General features: G+C 63.8%; 2 protein-coding genes across 4 annotated transcripts; one reads left to right on the forward strand and one right to left on the reverse strand.

Annotated features, from left to right (window-relative positions):
• Positions 1 to 36: 36 nt before the first annotated feature.
• On the reverse strand, positions 37 to 3,886 carry SLC61A1 (solute carrier family 61 member 1). Of its 3 annotated transcripts, none has more exons than XR_014846344.1 (2): positions 396 to 2,814; positions 37 to 232 (listed from the first exon to the last, which is right to left on the reverse strand). XR_014846344.1 is itself a non-coding variant. In XM_085041149.1 (2 exons), exon 2 carries the CDS (start codon positions 2,513 to 2,515, stop codon positions 1,199 to 1,201), a length of 1,317 nt encoding a protein of 438 aa, XP_084897275.1. In that variant the 5' UTR covers positions 2,516 to 2,539; positions 3,819 to 3,886; the 3' UTR covers positions 37 to 1,198. The 3 variants fall into 3 exon arrangements, 2 of the variants coding, with proteins under 2 accessions (XP_084897275.1, XP_084897274.1); XM_085041149.1 differs by adding an exon at positions 3,819 to 3,886 and having other exon boundaries at positions 37 to 2,539; XM_085041148.1 differs by adding an exon at positions 3,265 to 3,591 and having other exon boundaries at positions 37 to 2,539.
• A 3,116-nt stretch (positions 3,887 to 7,002) lies between these two features.
• RARG (retinoic acid receptor gamma) lies at positions 7,003 to 15,359 on the forward strand. The gene is made up of 8 exons (XM_085041364.1): positions 7,003 to 7,246; positions 9,723 to 9,868; positions 10,421 to 10,562; positions 10,940 to 11,094; positions 12,063 to 12,239; positions 12,786 to 12,990; positions 13,361 to 13,519; positions 14,187 to 15,359. The coding sequence occupies exons 1-8, from the start codon at positions 7,126 to 7,128 to the stop codon at positions 14,360 to 14,362; spliced, it is 1,281 nt and encodes a 426-aa protein (XP_084897490.1). The 5' UTR covers positions 7,003 to 7,125; the 3' UTR covers positions 14,363 to 15,359.
• Positions 15,360 to 15,602: the final 243 nt, after the last annotated feature.

A 15,602-nucleotide genomic window follows, 5' to 3' on the forward strand; every position in this document is an offset into this window, starting at 1 on the left:
TGGTGGGATGGGGGGGGGGGACACTGCACAAACACCTCGACTGAGTGGGTTTATTAGAAATTAAATTAATTACTTAATACACCCCCACCCCCCTATGACACCACACGGGGTCACCAGACACACCTGGCCTCATGTCCCCATGTCCCCTCTGCTTTTCCTTGGGGCAGATGACACTGTGACCTGTCACAGCCCCGGTGTCACTGTCACCTCGTTATGGGGGTGACACTGTAATCTGTCACAACTCAGTGTCACTTTGGGGTGTCCCCCCCAGTACTGTCACTCAGAGTTCATTGTGGGGGTGACACCAGTAGCAGGACCCCATCACAGCTTCATGTCATCATTGGGGTGTCCCAGTGTCACTGTCACATACACTTCACTATGGGGGTGACACTGACCTGTCTCAGCTCAGTGTCACCAGTGGGGTGTCCCAGTGTCACTGTCATGCATAGTCCATTGTGGGGGTGACATTGTGACTCCACCACAGTTCAGTGTCCTCATGAGATGCCCCAGTGTCATTGTCACCCATAACCCACCGTGGAGGTGACACCGTGACCCCACCACAGTTCAGTGTCCCCATGTCACTATCACCCACAGTCCATCATGGGGACACTGTAACCTGTCACAGCTTGGCATCCCTGTGGGCTCTTCCCGTGACCCTGTCCCCATCACAGCCCAGTGTCCCTGACCCTGTCACACCCTGGTGTCTCTGTCAAGCTGTCCCAGTGCTCCTGTCCCAGCCAGATGTTTCTGTCCTTTTCTGTCAAATCCCAGTGTTCCCATCAAGCTGCCCCTCTGTCTCTGGTGTCCCCATAGAGCTGTCCCAGTCCCCCTGTCACTGTCACATCCCACTGTCTATTCTTGTCACATCCTGGTGTCCCTGTCACACCCTGGTGTCCCCACTGAGCTGTCCTGGTGTCCCAGGGTCCCTGTCACACCCCAGTGTCCCCATCAAGCTGTCCTGGTGTCCACATCCCACCCCAGCATCCCCATCACACCCCTATGTCCCTGTTGAGTTGCCCCAGTGTCCCTGTCCCTGTCACACCCCAGTGTCCTCATTGAGCTGTCCTGGTGTCCATGTCCCCGTCATGCCCTGGTGTTCCTGTCACATCCTGGTGTCCCCTTTGACCTGTCCTGGTGTCCTCATCACAGCCAGGTGTCCCTATTAAGCTGTCCCAGCGTCCCTGTCCCGGTGTCCTCATCACACCCCAGTGTCCCCCTCGAGCAGCCCCTCTTCCCCCACCCTCAGCCCCTCATCCCCATGGGCAGAGACCAGGAGCCCCCCAGCCGCCCCTAGTGCCACCAGTGCCGCCAGGGCCGCAGCCCCAAACACCCTCCGTGTCCCTGCGGGGTCCCCAGGCAGCACCGGCAGCACCAGCGACACCCCCAGGCCAAGGGGCAGCCGCAGCCAGCGCGCCCCTCCTGCCGTGTCCCCTCCCCGCTCCAGTCGGCGCCGCAGGAATGCCATGGCCGGGAAGTAAATCCCACAGGAGAGCTGCAGCACGAGCACAGTGAGGAAGTCACCGGTGGGGGACAGCGGCAGTGCCAGGATGAGCAGGGCCAGTGCGAGCAGCAGGATGGAGCTGGGCAGGAGCCGCAGTGGCTGCAGCTGGAGCTTCCCAGTGATGCCGCGACGGAACAGGGCCGAGCCTGTGGCGCTGGCAGCCGTGAATCCCGAGAAAGCGATTCCCAGTGGGATCCCATGCGGCTCCAGGACAGGTGTCCAGAGGAAGGCGAAGATGAAGAGGATGCACTCCACAAGGGCCTGGACCAGCCCCAGGAGCAGTGCCCGGGGATTGGACATGAGGCCCCGAAGGCCCTCCCCGCAGGCCTTCCCGCAGGGCCGGTTCTTCCCATAGTTCTCATCCCAGATTTTCCCGGCAAAGATCCCTGAGAGCACCAGGAAGGGCACAGCCACCAGGAATGGGGCCACAGGGCCCAGCACCAGCCCCTCAGCCACTAGCTCGGCTACCAGGCCGGCTGCCACAGCCAGGCCACCGTTCCAGAGGGCCACACGGAAGAAGGTGTTGGGAATCCACTCCGCTGGGAAGTCGTGGCGCTCCAGGTGCTCATGGACATACCAGGACTCGAAGGCAGAGAAAAGCAGGGAGGTGCCGAGCCCTGCCAGGACCCGGCCAGCTGCCAGCGCCAGGAAATCCCGGGAGAGCTGCAGTAGGCAGGAAACGGAGCACAGCCCCGAGGACAACAAACAGGACTTTTTCCGGCCGAGCCGATCCACAAAAACACCGGAGATGAGGCCAAAGACAACGTTGGAGGCGAAGCCGCAGGAGTAGAGGGCAGCGATCTGGCTGCGCAGGAAGCCCCGGCTCTGCAGGAGCTGGAACAGCAGTGGGCCCTGCAGCCAGTCTGCAGCCAGCGCCGGCAGGTATCCCAACAGGAATTCCTTCTGGAAGCGGCGGAAGGCCGGGTTGGAGGGTGGGGGGCAGCGCGGGGGTGGCTCCAGAGCCAGGCAGGTGAGGAGGAGGAGGGCGAGGGCAGAGCAGGGCAGCAGGAACATGGTGGGGAGGGGGGTCAGGAGGGCCTGGGGAGGAAAAAAAAAAAGGATCAGGACTAGGAGGAACTGGGAAAGTCCAGAGGGGACGTCCCCAAATCCCCAGCACCCCCAAACCAAACGAATCCCCCAGATGCCCCATGGGGTCTATAGGGACCCCCGACCCCAAAGAGGCCACATGGGGGACAATAGGGACTTCCAGCCCCCAAAACACCTCATGGGGAGTTATAGGGAAGCCCAGCACCACACACACTCCCCACAGCCTCCCCCCAGCACCTCTGTAGGCCCCACACACCCTCCCAAGTCCCCACAGATCCCACCCAGGCCTCACAGAACCCCTATTGATCCCAAAACCCCACCAGAGTTGCCCCCACCCTACAACCACCCACAGACCCCCAAATCCCGCAACAGGCCCCCCACACACCCCCAGGATCCTCCATAGGCCACACACAGGACCCCCATAAAGTCCCCATAGGACCCTCATGGAACCCCCACATCTTCGACAGGCCTCTCACCACCCCCCAAATCCTCGTTGAGGCCCCCGTATACCCCCTACAGCCCCCCACAGTCCCCTCACAGATCCCTTCCACTTCCCATAGCATCCTCTCTACCCCACCATAGCGCCCCCGACCCCAGAGTTGCCCCATAGGACCTCCACAGGACAGCCCAGACGCCCCCAAAGCCCTCCAAAGGCCCCCTCGCCCCGTTCCGACAGTCCCCGGACCCCTCAGGATCCCCATCCCCCCGATGCCCACCGGCGTCCCAGCTGTCGCGCACCGCCTCCGCGGAACCACTTCCGGTTCCTGTCCCCTATGGGCGCCGCCATCTTGAACTGTGACACGGGGCACACTACCACCTCCCAAGGTGTCTATAGAGACCCCCGAGACGCCACTGGGGGCTCGGGAGACCCCCCCTCAAAGGGACCCCAAGACGACTCACGGGTGTTATGGAGACCCCCAAATACCCCCCAGAGATCCCACGGGGGTGTTCGGCATCTCCATCTCAAAGTAACCCCCCAGGCACACCACGGGGGTTTATGGGGACCCCAACCCTCAGAGATGCCGTGCAAAACCCCCCGTGAAACCCCCCTCTGCACAAGCCCCCTGGTCAAGCACCCCCCCGTGGACCCTCTCAGGAAACACCCCCGCGAAACCCCTCTGGACAAACCCCCCTCGCGGACCTCCCCCCGCCAAGAGCCCTCCCGTGCAATTGCCCCGGAACCTCCCCCAGTTCCCCCCCGTGAAACCCCCAGTTCCGTGCCTCAGTTTCCCCAGGCTGGGTAAAGAGTGGGTCCCCCCTGATACCGTACCCTCACTCGCCGCCGAGTCCGGGGGTCCCTGGGTGGGGCGCGGAGGGGGCCGAACCCCCTCACTTGATACTCAGGCGGGGGCAGGGGGGGGCGCGGCGCGGGGGGGGACAGCACCGGGAGTGGGGGCGGCACTGGGGACACGGGGCAGGGTGACATGGGGGACAGGGCGGGGGTGGCACTGGGGGCAGGTGAGGGGGCGCAAAGGAGAGGGAGGGGGACAGGTCAGGGGTGATATTGGGGGCAGCAGGGAGGGGGGTGACAGGGCGGGGTGGCACACTGGAGGCAGCAGGAAGGGGGGTAGCACTGAGGACAGGGAGGTGGGGGATGACACTGAGGACAGGGGGGTGGGGGACACCAGGGTGAGTGGCAGGGAGGGTGACAGGGCGGGGGGCAGCAGGGGGGGGCGCAGTAGGGCGGGGGGCAGAGGGGAGGGTGACACTGGGGGCAGCAGGCGGGGGGCAAGCAGAAGGGGCAGGGTGGGGGACAGAAGGCAGGGGTGCAGCACGGAGGGAGGTGACAGGGGGGATAACAGCGCGAGGAGGTTCCCCCGCGCCGGCGGGACCGGGGTCGCGGCCAGCCCAGCCCCATGGCCGAGCCGCCCCCCACGGCCACACCCCCCCCCCGGCGGATTTACCGGGAAAAGCGGCTGAGCGGGGGGGAGCGGGGGGGGGCACGTGGTGTTACCCGTGGGTGAGGGACATGGGGACATGGGGACATGGGGACATGGGGACATGAGGACACGAGGACACGGTGCGGGGGCACAGGGGACGGGTAGGGGCACAGGGGACACGGGGGACGCCAGGGACGTGGAGGATATAGGGAATGTGGGGATGTGCGGGGACATGGGGGACAGTGGGGAGAGGGGACGTGAGAAACACAACTGGGGGGACACGGGGGACATAGGTGTGCACAGCGGACATGGGGGAACACGATTGGGGGGCACGGGATTAAGGGGACATGGTAGGGCACAGGGGATATGGGGGACAGGGGACACCGGGGGGGACACGATCGGGGGGGAAGAGGTTATGGGGACATGGGGCAGCATAAGGGGCACAGGGACCATGAGTGGACCCAGGGACATTGGGGAAATGGGGTTATGGAGCTCACAGGGGACACGGAGGACATGGGGGGACACAGGGGGGAAACGATTGGGTGAACATGGAGTTGTGGAAGGGTACAGGGGTATGAGACGGGGAACACGGGGTCATGGGGACATGGGGGGGTACTGGGGACACAGGGGGACACGGGCGGACACGGGGTGGGGGGAAACGGGGTTAAGGGGGGACACAGGGGCACGGGGAGGACGAGGGCTGTGGGGACATGGGGGAGCACACGGCACATGATGGGACATGGGGGACACGACTGGGTGGCCCCTGGGGGCACACGGAGGGGACTCGATTGGGGGAACAGGGTTTATGGGGACATGGCGTGGCACAGGAGACACGAGAGACATGGAGAGACACAACTGGGACGGAGGCAGGGTTATGGGGATATGGGGAGCACGCGGGTTACGGGGGGAAGCTAGTGGGGGGACATGGGTTAGGAGCATGCAGGACGTGGGGGGACGTGGTGGGGACACTATTGGGGGTCACAGAAGTTATGGGGACATGGGAGATGTGGGGAGGCAGGGGAGGGCCACTGGGATCGGGGACACGCAGGGATCGGAGTGGATACACAGGGGGGTCCCAGCGCGGGGGGCGGAGCCGCGGCCGCACAAAGGGGCCATTGAAGTGCAGAGGGGGAGGGGCGGGGGGAGTAATTTCCACCCAAAACTTTTTCCATGAGCCCATTCCCTCCTCTTGCCCTCGCCGGCCCGGCGGACAGTGAAGCGCGGGTGGGGGCAGGGGGGGGTGTTTGCACGCGTGTCAGGGTATGGGGAGGCGCGCGCGTGTGTGTGTGTGGTGGGTGTGTGTGAGTGTGTTACACGCAGGGACACACCCCGCACACGTGTCCCCATGCCCTGACATGCGTGTGCACGCTGGAGGCTGTGTAACAGTGTGACACGTACAGTGATGCGTGATCATCCCATGTAAAGATGTGTTACCTGCGCAGTCACACGTGATGTAAAGGTGTGACACGTGCAGTGACACGTGATTGTCCCGTGTAAAGGTGTGTTAACTGTGCAATGATCCCGTGTAATGTGTGTTACTCATTCAGAGCCCCAGGAATGCAGTCGGGCAGGTGGTTCTGGCACAGACCTCACGCGCCCAGAGACGCCCAGGCACACCTAGACACTCTTGTGCACACTCACACACACCTGTGCACACCTGGATATGCCCACAGACACCCGGGAACACCTGGGCACACCTGGGACATGCTGACACACACTTGTGCAAAGTGCACACACCGGGGGAAGTGACAACGGGACTGGAAGGGATTGGGAGGGTCTGGGGAGATGACGCAGGGGACTGGGAGAACTGGCACGACTGGGAGGGATTGAGGGGTGACAAGGGGACTGGGAGGGAATGGGAGGGGCTGGGGAGGTGACAAAGGAACTAGAAGGGACTGGAAGAACTGGGAGGACTGGGGAGACGGGTGGTGACGGGAGGACTGGGAGGGACTGGGAGTGCCCGGAGTGGAATTGGGAGGGACTGGGGAGGGAATGACACGGGGACTAGGAGGACTGGAAGGGGCGAGGGAGCGACAGGGGGCGGGGCTTGGGTGCCCCCGCCCTTCTGGGCTGCGAGGGACACACACACGTCTGACAGCGTGTGACACATGCAACACTTGCGCACGCAACACCACGTGTCGCGGCCCAGGCCCCGCCCACTGCTCCAATCCCCGCCCTGTCCCCATTCAGCCCCGCCCACAACACCCCGCACCTCCCTCAGACCACGCCCCATTCACCATCAGCTAGCCCTTAAAACCCTGCCCCGAACCCAGCCCCGCCCCTGTCCCGCCCGCCATCGAACCACGCCCCATTCCTATTCGGCCCATCCCCTCAAGGCCCCCCCGTTTCCAGTCCCGCCCCCTCGGCAGAGGCTCCGGTTTTCCATTCAGCCCCGCCCATCTCTCCGCCTTCATTTAGTCCCAATAACCCCTCCTCTCTAAGCCCCGCCCAAATCCCCTTCCCATTCGGCCTCCTCCCGCCAAGCCCCGCCCCTCGCCCAGGCCCCGCCCCATTAGCGGCTCCCATTCGGGCACAGCGCGTCCAAGCCCCGCCCCCAGACAGGCCCCGCCCCTCAGGCCCCGCCCCCGCAGCCGCACCCTCCGGGGCCGCTCCGGGCCGATCGCGACCGGGGCCGATCGCGACCCATCGCGGCGGGGCCGAGGGGCCCGTGGCGGCCCGGGAGGGCCTGGGGCCGCCATGTTCGGCTGCTTGGAGGCGGCGGCGATGCCGCGGCGGCTGCACGACGTGACGAACCGCGGGGGCTGCGCCCTGCGCAGGGTCCCGGTGCCCGCCGGCTGCGGGGGCCCCGCCCGCAGAGGTACCGGGGGGGGCCGGGGGGCGAGGGGGATGAGGGGAAGTGTGGAGGGCCCGGGGGGACGGGAGTGTTCGCGAGTGGGTGTGCGGGTGAGGGGAGGGGGTAGGAAAGCGTGTCCAGGTGTGAACCTGAGTGTGCAAATGGGCGTGAGTGTGCGAGTGTGCAGTGGGTGCGTGGCGGTGTTCGTGTTCCGAGTGGGTGCGAGGGGTGCGGGAAAGCTCCTCTGGGTGTATAAATGAGTGCGCAAGTGTGCAAAAGAGTGTGAGGGCGCGCGTGAGCGTACGGTGGTTGTGGCGCCGCGAGGGTGACTCCGCGGGAAAGGCGTGTGCGTGTCCGCGAGTGGGTGTGGGGAGCGTGCGGGGGTGTGAGGCCGTGGGAAGGGGTCTCTGAGTGTGAACTTGAGTGTGCAGATGACTGACTTGAGTGCCAGTGTGCGGGGAGCCCCCACGGTGGGGGCGGTTCCGTGTCCGTGAGTGGGTGCGTGGGTGTGCCAGGGGCTGGGGGGGGCGCGTGTCCGAGTGTGTAAACGCGCGTGAAAAGGGAGTGAGGGTGACCCGGGGGGGCCGGGGATGACCTCGGGGGGGTAGGGGAGTGACGCGCTTGGGTGCGGGACCCACCTGGGCGTGTGCGGGGATGACGCGTGGGGTGGGCGGGGGGCGTGTGCGTGAGGGGGGGACATCCCCAGATTCTCCCCATGAGGGACCCAGTTTGAGGGGACTCTGTTTTGGGGAAGGGGCAGGGTCCCAGACCCGTTTTGCGGGGGGCCACAGGGACATGGGGACCGCACTGGGGGAACCCCTCTGGGGGAGGTCGAGGGACCTGGAGCCTGGTTTTGGGGGAGGTCGCGGCGTCCGGGAGCCTTTTGGGGTGGCAGAAATAAGGACCCGTTTTTTTGGGGGGGGGGCACAAGGACATGAACCCCACACGGGACCCCTTTTTGGGGGAAGTTGGATCCTATTTGGAGGGATCGGGGGCCCTGGATCCTGTTTTGGAGGGGCTCAGAAGACCTGAATCTTGTTTTTACTGAGGGGTCGCAGACTTCTTTGGTGGGTAGAAAGAGACACCTAGTTTTGGGGGGCCCGCGAGGGGTGTCCGGGTCTCCCAAGGGGAGCCCTCTGAGTGTAAATCTGGGCTCAAACAGGTTTGGAGAGGAAAGAATCCCCTCAAATGCCCCTAACCGCCCCTTCCCCCTGTGCCCGTGGCGCGTTGCCCCTTCCCGTGTCCTCCCCCCTCCCAGTTCCCCGGCCCAACTGGTTCCAGTCGGGGCCGCGCCCACCCCCCCCCGCGTCCCCCCCGCGTCCCCCCCGCGCTGCCAATGTGGCACTTTAACCCCTGCGGGGCTGCCCCAAAACCGCCCGAACCCACGGCGGCGCGGGGCCGGCGAGAGGGGGCTCCCCTTTTCAGCAGGGCTTGGCGGGGGCGTCACCCCCCGGGTTTTGGGGGGGAACCTCCGTGGGCCCCCAAAATTCCACCCTGGGCCGGGGAACTTCCCCCCTCCCCCCAGTTTAAGTCCTGAGGGGGCACCGCGCCTTGGACTGGGTGGTACCCCAAAAAATTGAGGGGCCCACAGCATCGTGGTCCCCCGGATGTTTGTGGGGTGCTGTTTTTTGGGGGGTGGATGCTTTAATTTGGGTTCCCCCCGCTTCCAAAATCAAACCTGAAGAGAAAACACGCACGGTGAGGTACCCCAAATGTGCCCCCCCCAAAAGAACCCCCCCAACCCTCCGCGGGGAACCCCCAGTATTGATGGGAGGGTCATAACCAGCCCTCCCCAAACCTGGGGTACGCCCGGGTGGGTCTCCATGGCGGGGGACGGGGTTTGGTCCCCAATTTCGGCCCCGTTCTTAGGGTGGGGGGCCTCCCCCGCCCCCCTCGGGTTATTTTGGGGTGCCCGTGGCAAGCGCGAGGCGGGCCCCTCCCCGCTCCTCCCCTCCCCCGCGGTTACAAACGCGCCGCTCGAGGCCGGAATTTCCTCAATTTCAGCAATTTTGGGTTTTTTTAGCAAAACACACAAAACCCACCCCAAAAAAATCTGAAACCAGCTGCCCCTCCCCCAGCGCCGCCCGAGCTGCGCGGGGAGGCTCCTCCCTTCCCCGCGGGTTACCCTATGGCACTGCACGGGAGGGCTTGGGGGAGGCTGGGGACCCTCTTTCCCCAGAAATTTGGGGTTTGGGGGAGCTGGGGACACCCCAACCCCAGGCTTTGGGGTTTGAGGGGACCCGGGGAGGAGCGGGGGAGGGGGGGAGCACACCTACCCCCCCCATGGTGGCATCCCCGGATTCCAGCCCCTCCCTTCCCTCAGACCCCGATTTTGGGGGTTTGCAACTCAGGTTTTAGGGCTGCGGAGGTGACAGCGAGGCCCCCAAAATCACACCCCCCTGTGCCTCAGTTTCCCCTACCCCCCGACATGGGCTGGGGCCCCTTTGGAGAGGGATTGAGAGGAGGAGCTGCTTAACTCCCCCCACTTTTTCCCCCCCAGCCCTGGAGCCCTCCTCCGGGCGGGTTTTGGGGGACACGGGCCCCCCCTCGCCACCGCCACCCCCCCGCGTGCACAAGCCTTGCTTTGTGTGCAGCGACCGCAGCTCTGGGTACCACTACGGAGTGAGCTCCTGCGAGGGCTGCAAGGTGCGTGGGGTCAGGGGCACAGTGGGGACCCCCGGGGCAAGGGGACCTCCTGAGACAGTGCAAACTGGGGGGGCAGTGGGGACCCCGTGATGGGAGCAGGGGAGTGGGGGGAGTGGGGACCCAGCACTTGGAGGAGGCCCTGGGGGGTCCCAGAGACACTGGGGACCTTCCTCAAGAAAAGGGGACCCCCCAGGATATTGGGGACCACCCCCGGGAGTGGGGATCCACTCGAGGAATGAGGACCCCGTGGAGGGGGTGGGAACCCAGCACTGGGCAGCTGTACTGGGTGCACCTGGGGACAGTGGGGACTCTGTGGGGCGAGTGGGACCTCCCACCCCTGGGGAATGGGGACCCCTTCCCCGGCACTGGGAACCTCTCAGGGACATTGGGAACCCCCCAAGGCCTGTGCCCCACCCCAGGATACTGGGGAGCCACTGGGGAGCTCCACCCCAAGCACTGGGAAGCCTTACTGGGATCCCTGGGCATGTGATACTGGTGCCCCCAGTTTGGGGGTGCCCTGGCCCCCTCCGACCACCCATTTTCCCGCTGCAGGGGTTTTTCCGGCGGAGCATCCAGAAGAACATGGTGTACACGTGTTCCCGGGAGCGGAACTGCCAGATCGACAAAGTCACCCGGAACCGGTGCCAGTTCTGCCGCCTCCAGAAGTGCTTCCAGGTCGGAATGTCCAAGGAAGGTGCGAGGGGTTCTGGGCTGGGGCCCCACAAAGTTGGGGATGCTCCCAAAGCATCCCTGAGGTGTCCTGGTAGTGTCCCAGTGGGCCTGGGGATGCTTATGGTGGGGATGTTTCTGCTCCTGGGAGGGATTTGGGGAGGGTTTAGGGCCGGGGGGAGGACTGCTGGGTGTGAGGCTTCCCCCCTTGGTCCTGGAGAGGAGTCCCCTAAAGTTGAGACCCCCCAAAGCTTCGCTGAGGGGTCCCAGGGTCCTGGGGATGCTCATGGTGGGGATGTTCCTGTCCCATGGGGGCATTCGGGGGGGGGGGTCAGCCCCACCTGGGAGGGATCTGTGGGGGGCACTCCAGCATACCCCGACCCCCAAATCCCACCCCGCCAGCCGTGCGAAATGACCGGAGCAAGAGAAAGAAGGAAGCGAAGGAGGATTTGGGGGGCGATGAGCTGAACCCTGAGTTGGCTGAGCTGGTGCGGAGGGTGAGCAGAGCCCACCAGGAGACCTTCCCCTCGCTGGGCCAGCTGGGCAAGTACACCACGGTGAGCAGGGCTGGCAGTCTGGGGGGCCTGAGAGGTGACCCCAACCCTCCCCCCAACCCTCGGACCAAGGGCAGGGTCACAGTTCCTTCCTAATCCCCCCAAAACATGAGAACTGGGGGGCAGCTGGGGCTGGGGTACATATGCAGTGAGAGTGTGGCACCAGGTTTCAGTGCCCAGGGGTTTGGGGGGGTGCCTTTTGGGGGTACCCCAACCCTCAGACCCACAGTTGGGTCCCTGCTCCCTCCTGACTCCTTCAAAACATGAGCATTGAGCACTGGGGGGGTTGGGGGACGAGTTCAGGGGGAGAGGGGTACTGGGACTGAGCACTAGGGATTGTGGGGGGATTTAGGGGGTTACCTGTGGGAGGGACCCCAACCCTTGAGCCCAGAACGCAGTCTCTGTACCCATTGACCCCCAAAAACTCAGGTGGTGAGTGAGGGGGGCAGCTGGACCTGGGGCTGGGGTTGAGTTCAGGGGCTGGGGTCAGTAAGGGTGGAGTCTCAGGGGGTTCCAGCAGGTCCTGAACCCCCATAACTGAGCCTGCGTCCCCATAAATTGAGTACTGACCACATGGTGCAGCTGGACCTGGGCCTGGGCGTTACTGAGACTGGGGTCTCATGAGATCCCAGTGGTCCCAATCCATCCTGAACCCCCAAAACTGAGCTCGTGCCCCCTGAACTTGAGTTCTAAGTGTAGCTGCACCTGGGGCTGGGGGTCAAATTCAGGAGCTGGGGGCCACTGAGGATGGGATCTCATGGGGTTCCAGAGGTCCCAGCAGGTCCCAGGGAGTCCCAATCCACCTTGAACACCCCTAACTGAGCCCATGGCCTCCAGAACTTGAGTGCTGACCACTGGGGCTGTGGGACAAGTTCATGGGCGCTGGGGTTAGGGTCCCAGAGGTTCAAGGGGGTCTCAGGGGGTCCTGAACAACCTCCATAACAGAGCCAGGGCCCCTCTGTGCCCCCCAGAACTCAAGCGCTGACCACCGAGTGCAGCTGGACCTGGGGCTGTGGGACAAATTCAGTGAATTGGCCACCAAGTGCATCATCAAGATCGTGGAGTTTGCAAAGCGGCTCCCGGGGTTCACGGGGCTCAGCATGGCTGACCAGATCACCCTTCTCAAGGCTGCCTGCCTCGACATCCTGGTGAGGGCTGTGGGTCCCTGGGGAGCTGGGGGGCTCCTCAGGGTGGTTGGGGGCTCCTCAGGGGGGTTGGGGGCTCCTCAAAGGGGTTTGGGGTGGCCCATAGTGGTCCTGACCTCACCACCCCACAGACAGACGTCCTGGAGAGGGGCTGGGAGGTCTTCTGGGAGAGCATGGGTGGGTTTGGGGATCCCTTGGTGGAAAATTTTGGGGTCCCTTAAGGGCTTTTGATGACCTTGGGCGATTTTGGGGTGTCCCTGACCCTGATCTCCCCCAGTGCTGCATCTGTCCTGTGGCAAAGCCAGAACAGGACACGGTGATGTTCCAGGATGGGCAGATCCTGGGTGGATTTCAGGGTGTCCCTGGATGGATGATTTTGAGGTCCCTGCCCTGCAGATACTGTGGATTTGCACCTGCTGCATGCTGGAGCAGGACACAGTTATGGGATGGGCTGACCCTGGGTGGATCTTTGGGGTCCCTGGATGGATTTTCGATGTCCCTGGAGGGATTCTGGTGCTCCTCGGTGATTTTGGGGTCCCTGCCCCACAGATGCTGAGGATCTGCACCCGCTACACGCCAGAGCAGGACACAATGACGTTCTCAGACGGGCTGACACTGACCCGGACCCAGATGCACAATGCGGGATTTGGGCCTCTCACCGACCTTGTGTTCGCCTTCGCAGGGCAGCTGCTGCCGCTGCAGCTCGATGACACTGAGACCGGGCTGCTCAGTGCCATCTGCCTCATCTGTGGGGGTGGGCACATAGGGGACATAGGGAGGTGGGGGCCATCGGTGGGATATGGGGGACATAGGGACATGGGACTGAGTGGGGGCTGCTCAGCGTCATGGGCCCCATCTGTCAGGGTGAGGATAGAGGGGACATCAGGGGGACATGGTGGGTATCAGGGGTATGGTGGAGGACAGGGGGACATGGGGACACGGGACTGAGTTGTGGCTGCTCAGCTGCGCAGGTGGGACACGACGGGATATCAGGGTGGGGGGGACATGGGGATCTCTAGCAAGATGGGCAGGAGGGGACATGGGGACACAAGGGACACGAAGACAAGGGACATGGGGACAATGTCCCAGAGTTATCCAGGTGGTCTCCCTCTTTGTCTTCCCAGACCGGATGGAGCTGGAGCAGCCCCGGCGGGTGGAGCGGCTGCAGGAGCCGCTGCTCGAGGCTCTCCGGGTCTATGCCCGGCGACGGCGCCCACGGCAGCCGCAGCGTTTCCCACAGATGCTCCTCAAAATCACCGACCTGCGTGGCATCAGCACCAAGGGTGAGCGACCCCCGGATCCCCCCCAAACCGGGGCAACCCTGCCGGGACCCCAAAACACCCAAGCCCCCCTGGGAACCCCCAAAGCCCCCCAGCTGCAGTGATCTGCCCAAATGCAGCTCAGGGTCACCAACCGGCAGCATGACCACCAGAGGGAGCGACCCCCAAACCTGCCCGGGACCTCTCCGGGACCTCAAAACCCACCAGGACACCCCCAAACCTGCCCCTGGCACTGGGGGAGTTGAAGTTCTCAGGGAGGAGGGGCGCTGAAGGTCCTAGCTGGGTTTCAAGGTTTTGAGGGGGGGTTGAAGCTAATTTTGGTGGCATTCAAGGTATCTTAGCGGGGTTCAAGATTTTGAAGGCATTGAAACTTTTGGGGGCTTTTGAAAGTTGGCAGCTGTTGAAATTTGGGAGGGTGTTGAAGCTCATTTTTGGGTGGGATTCAGGGTCTCTGAGGAGGATTCAATCTCTTGGGAGGGTGTCAAGAGTTTGGAGGGATTGATTTTAGGGGTGTTTAAGGTCCTGGGAGGGACCAAGGCTTTGGGGGGGTGTTGAAATTTGAGGGAGTGTTGAAGCTCATTTTCTGGGAGAGGGTTTAATCTCTCAGGAGGGGTCCAAGGCCTTGAGGGGGGTCCGAGTTGAGGGGGTGCTGACATTTTGGCTCCCCCAGGGGCAGAACGAGCCATCACCCTGCGCACGGAGATCCCGGGGCCAATGCCCCCCCTGATTCGGGAGATGCTGGAGAACCCTGAAATCTTCACCGAGGTGGGGGGGGAGAGGCACCCCCCAGCCCCAGACCCCCCTGTCGCCCAGGACAGCCCCCCTGGCCCCCCCAAATCCCCATAGCCCCCCCAGCCCGGGGGGGTCCCCAAAGCCCCTCCCCAAATGGGGTGGGCTGTTCCAAGCTGCCTTCCAGGGCCCCCCCCTTTTGCTCCAGGAGGGGGAGCTCCCCAAAGTGGCCCCCCCCAAATTTGGGGGAGGGGGAAGAGACTGACAGAGCAAAGCTATTGCCTTAAGCTGGGGGGGGTCTGGCCTCCCCCCCAACCTCAGCTTCACGCCAAAGCCCCCTCAGACCCCGCTGTCACCCCCCCTTGTACCGGGGGGGCCTTCAAGGGGGGAGAGTTTGGGAGCCCAGCCCCTCCCCCCCAGATTAATGCCTGACACTCCCGGGGTGCCCTCCCGCAGTTTATTTATTGGACAGAGGGTGGATTTTGGGGAGGGACACCCCCATTCCCCCCCAGGACATCCCACCCCCCCAGTTTGGGGGGACCCCGTTTATATTTCTGGGGGGGGCTGCTTGTGGGTTTTGCTTTTTGATGCTGTTGGGTGGGGAGGGACACCCCAAAATTGCCCCTCCCATTGTCCCCCCCCCCAAACACTACAGAGACCAAAGATGAGGGACACAAGGTGACCCCCACAGCCCCTCCCATTCCGGAGGGGGCAGGCTCAAGCCATAGGGTGACCCCAAAATACTGGGGTTCCCCCACACCCAAGTGCCCTCCCAAATTTCTGTTACCCCAGCCTGGCTGGATGGGGGGTGTGGCCTTACTGCCCCTCCCCACATTTCCCCCTCATTTGGGGGTGCAGAGCCCTCGGGGGGAGCCTGTTACACTACACAGAGGGGTGCCCCCCCCAGGGCTGCACTTTCACCCCTATTTATTCCTCTGCGTTTACATCGGGCCTCCCCCAGCCTGGGGGTCCCCCCCACTGCTGCCCCCCCGCTAACCCCCCTTTTCCTGTTTGGGGGGCCCCCTGCCATGTTTACAGCCCACCTGCCCCCTCCCGTGCCGGGTGGAGGACACGGGACTTTTCTATTTTTGCAAAATAAAGTGATGGAAATTTTGGGGGGAGTTGTGAATTTGGGAGGGGGGAGTAGAGGAGACTTGGGGTACAAGGGGATCCTTGGGACTCCCCCCGGGGTGAGGGAGGCACCGCTGGGGTAAGGAGAAGGCACCTGGGGACTCCTCCAGGGATAAGGAGACCTATCTCCAATTGGGGGGACCCCCCAGAATAAGGGGGGGCACCCCTGTGCTGCTCCCCAATTTTAAATCCCCCATATTCCCAATGTAACCCCCCCTTTGTTCAG

The sequence above is a fragment of the Lichenostomus cassidix genome, chromosome 29, assembly GCF_008360975.1.
Source record: "Lichenostomus cassidix isolate B80296 chromosome 29, HeHo_3.0, whole genome shotgun sequence".
Lineage (NCBI taxonomy): Eukaryota > Metazoa > Chordata > Aves > Passeriformes > Meliphagidae > Lichenostomus > Lichenostomus cassidix.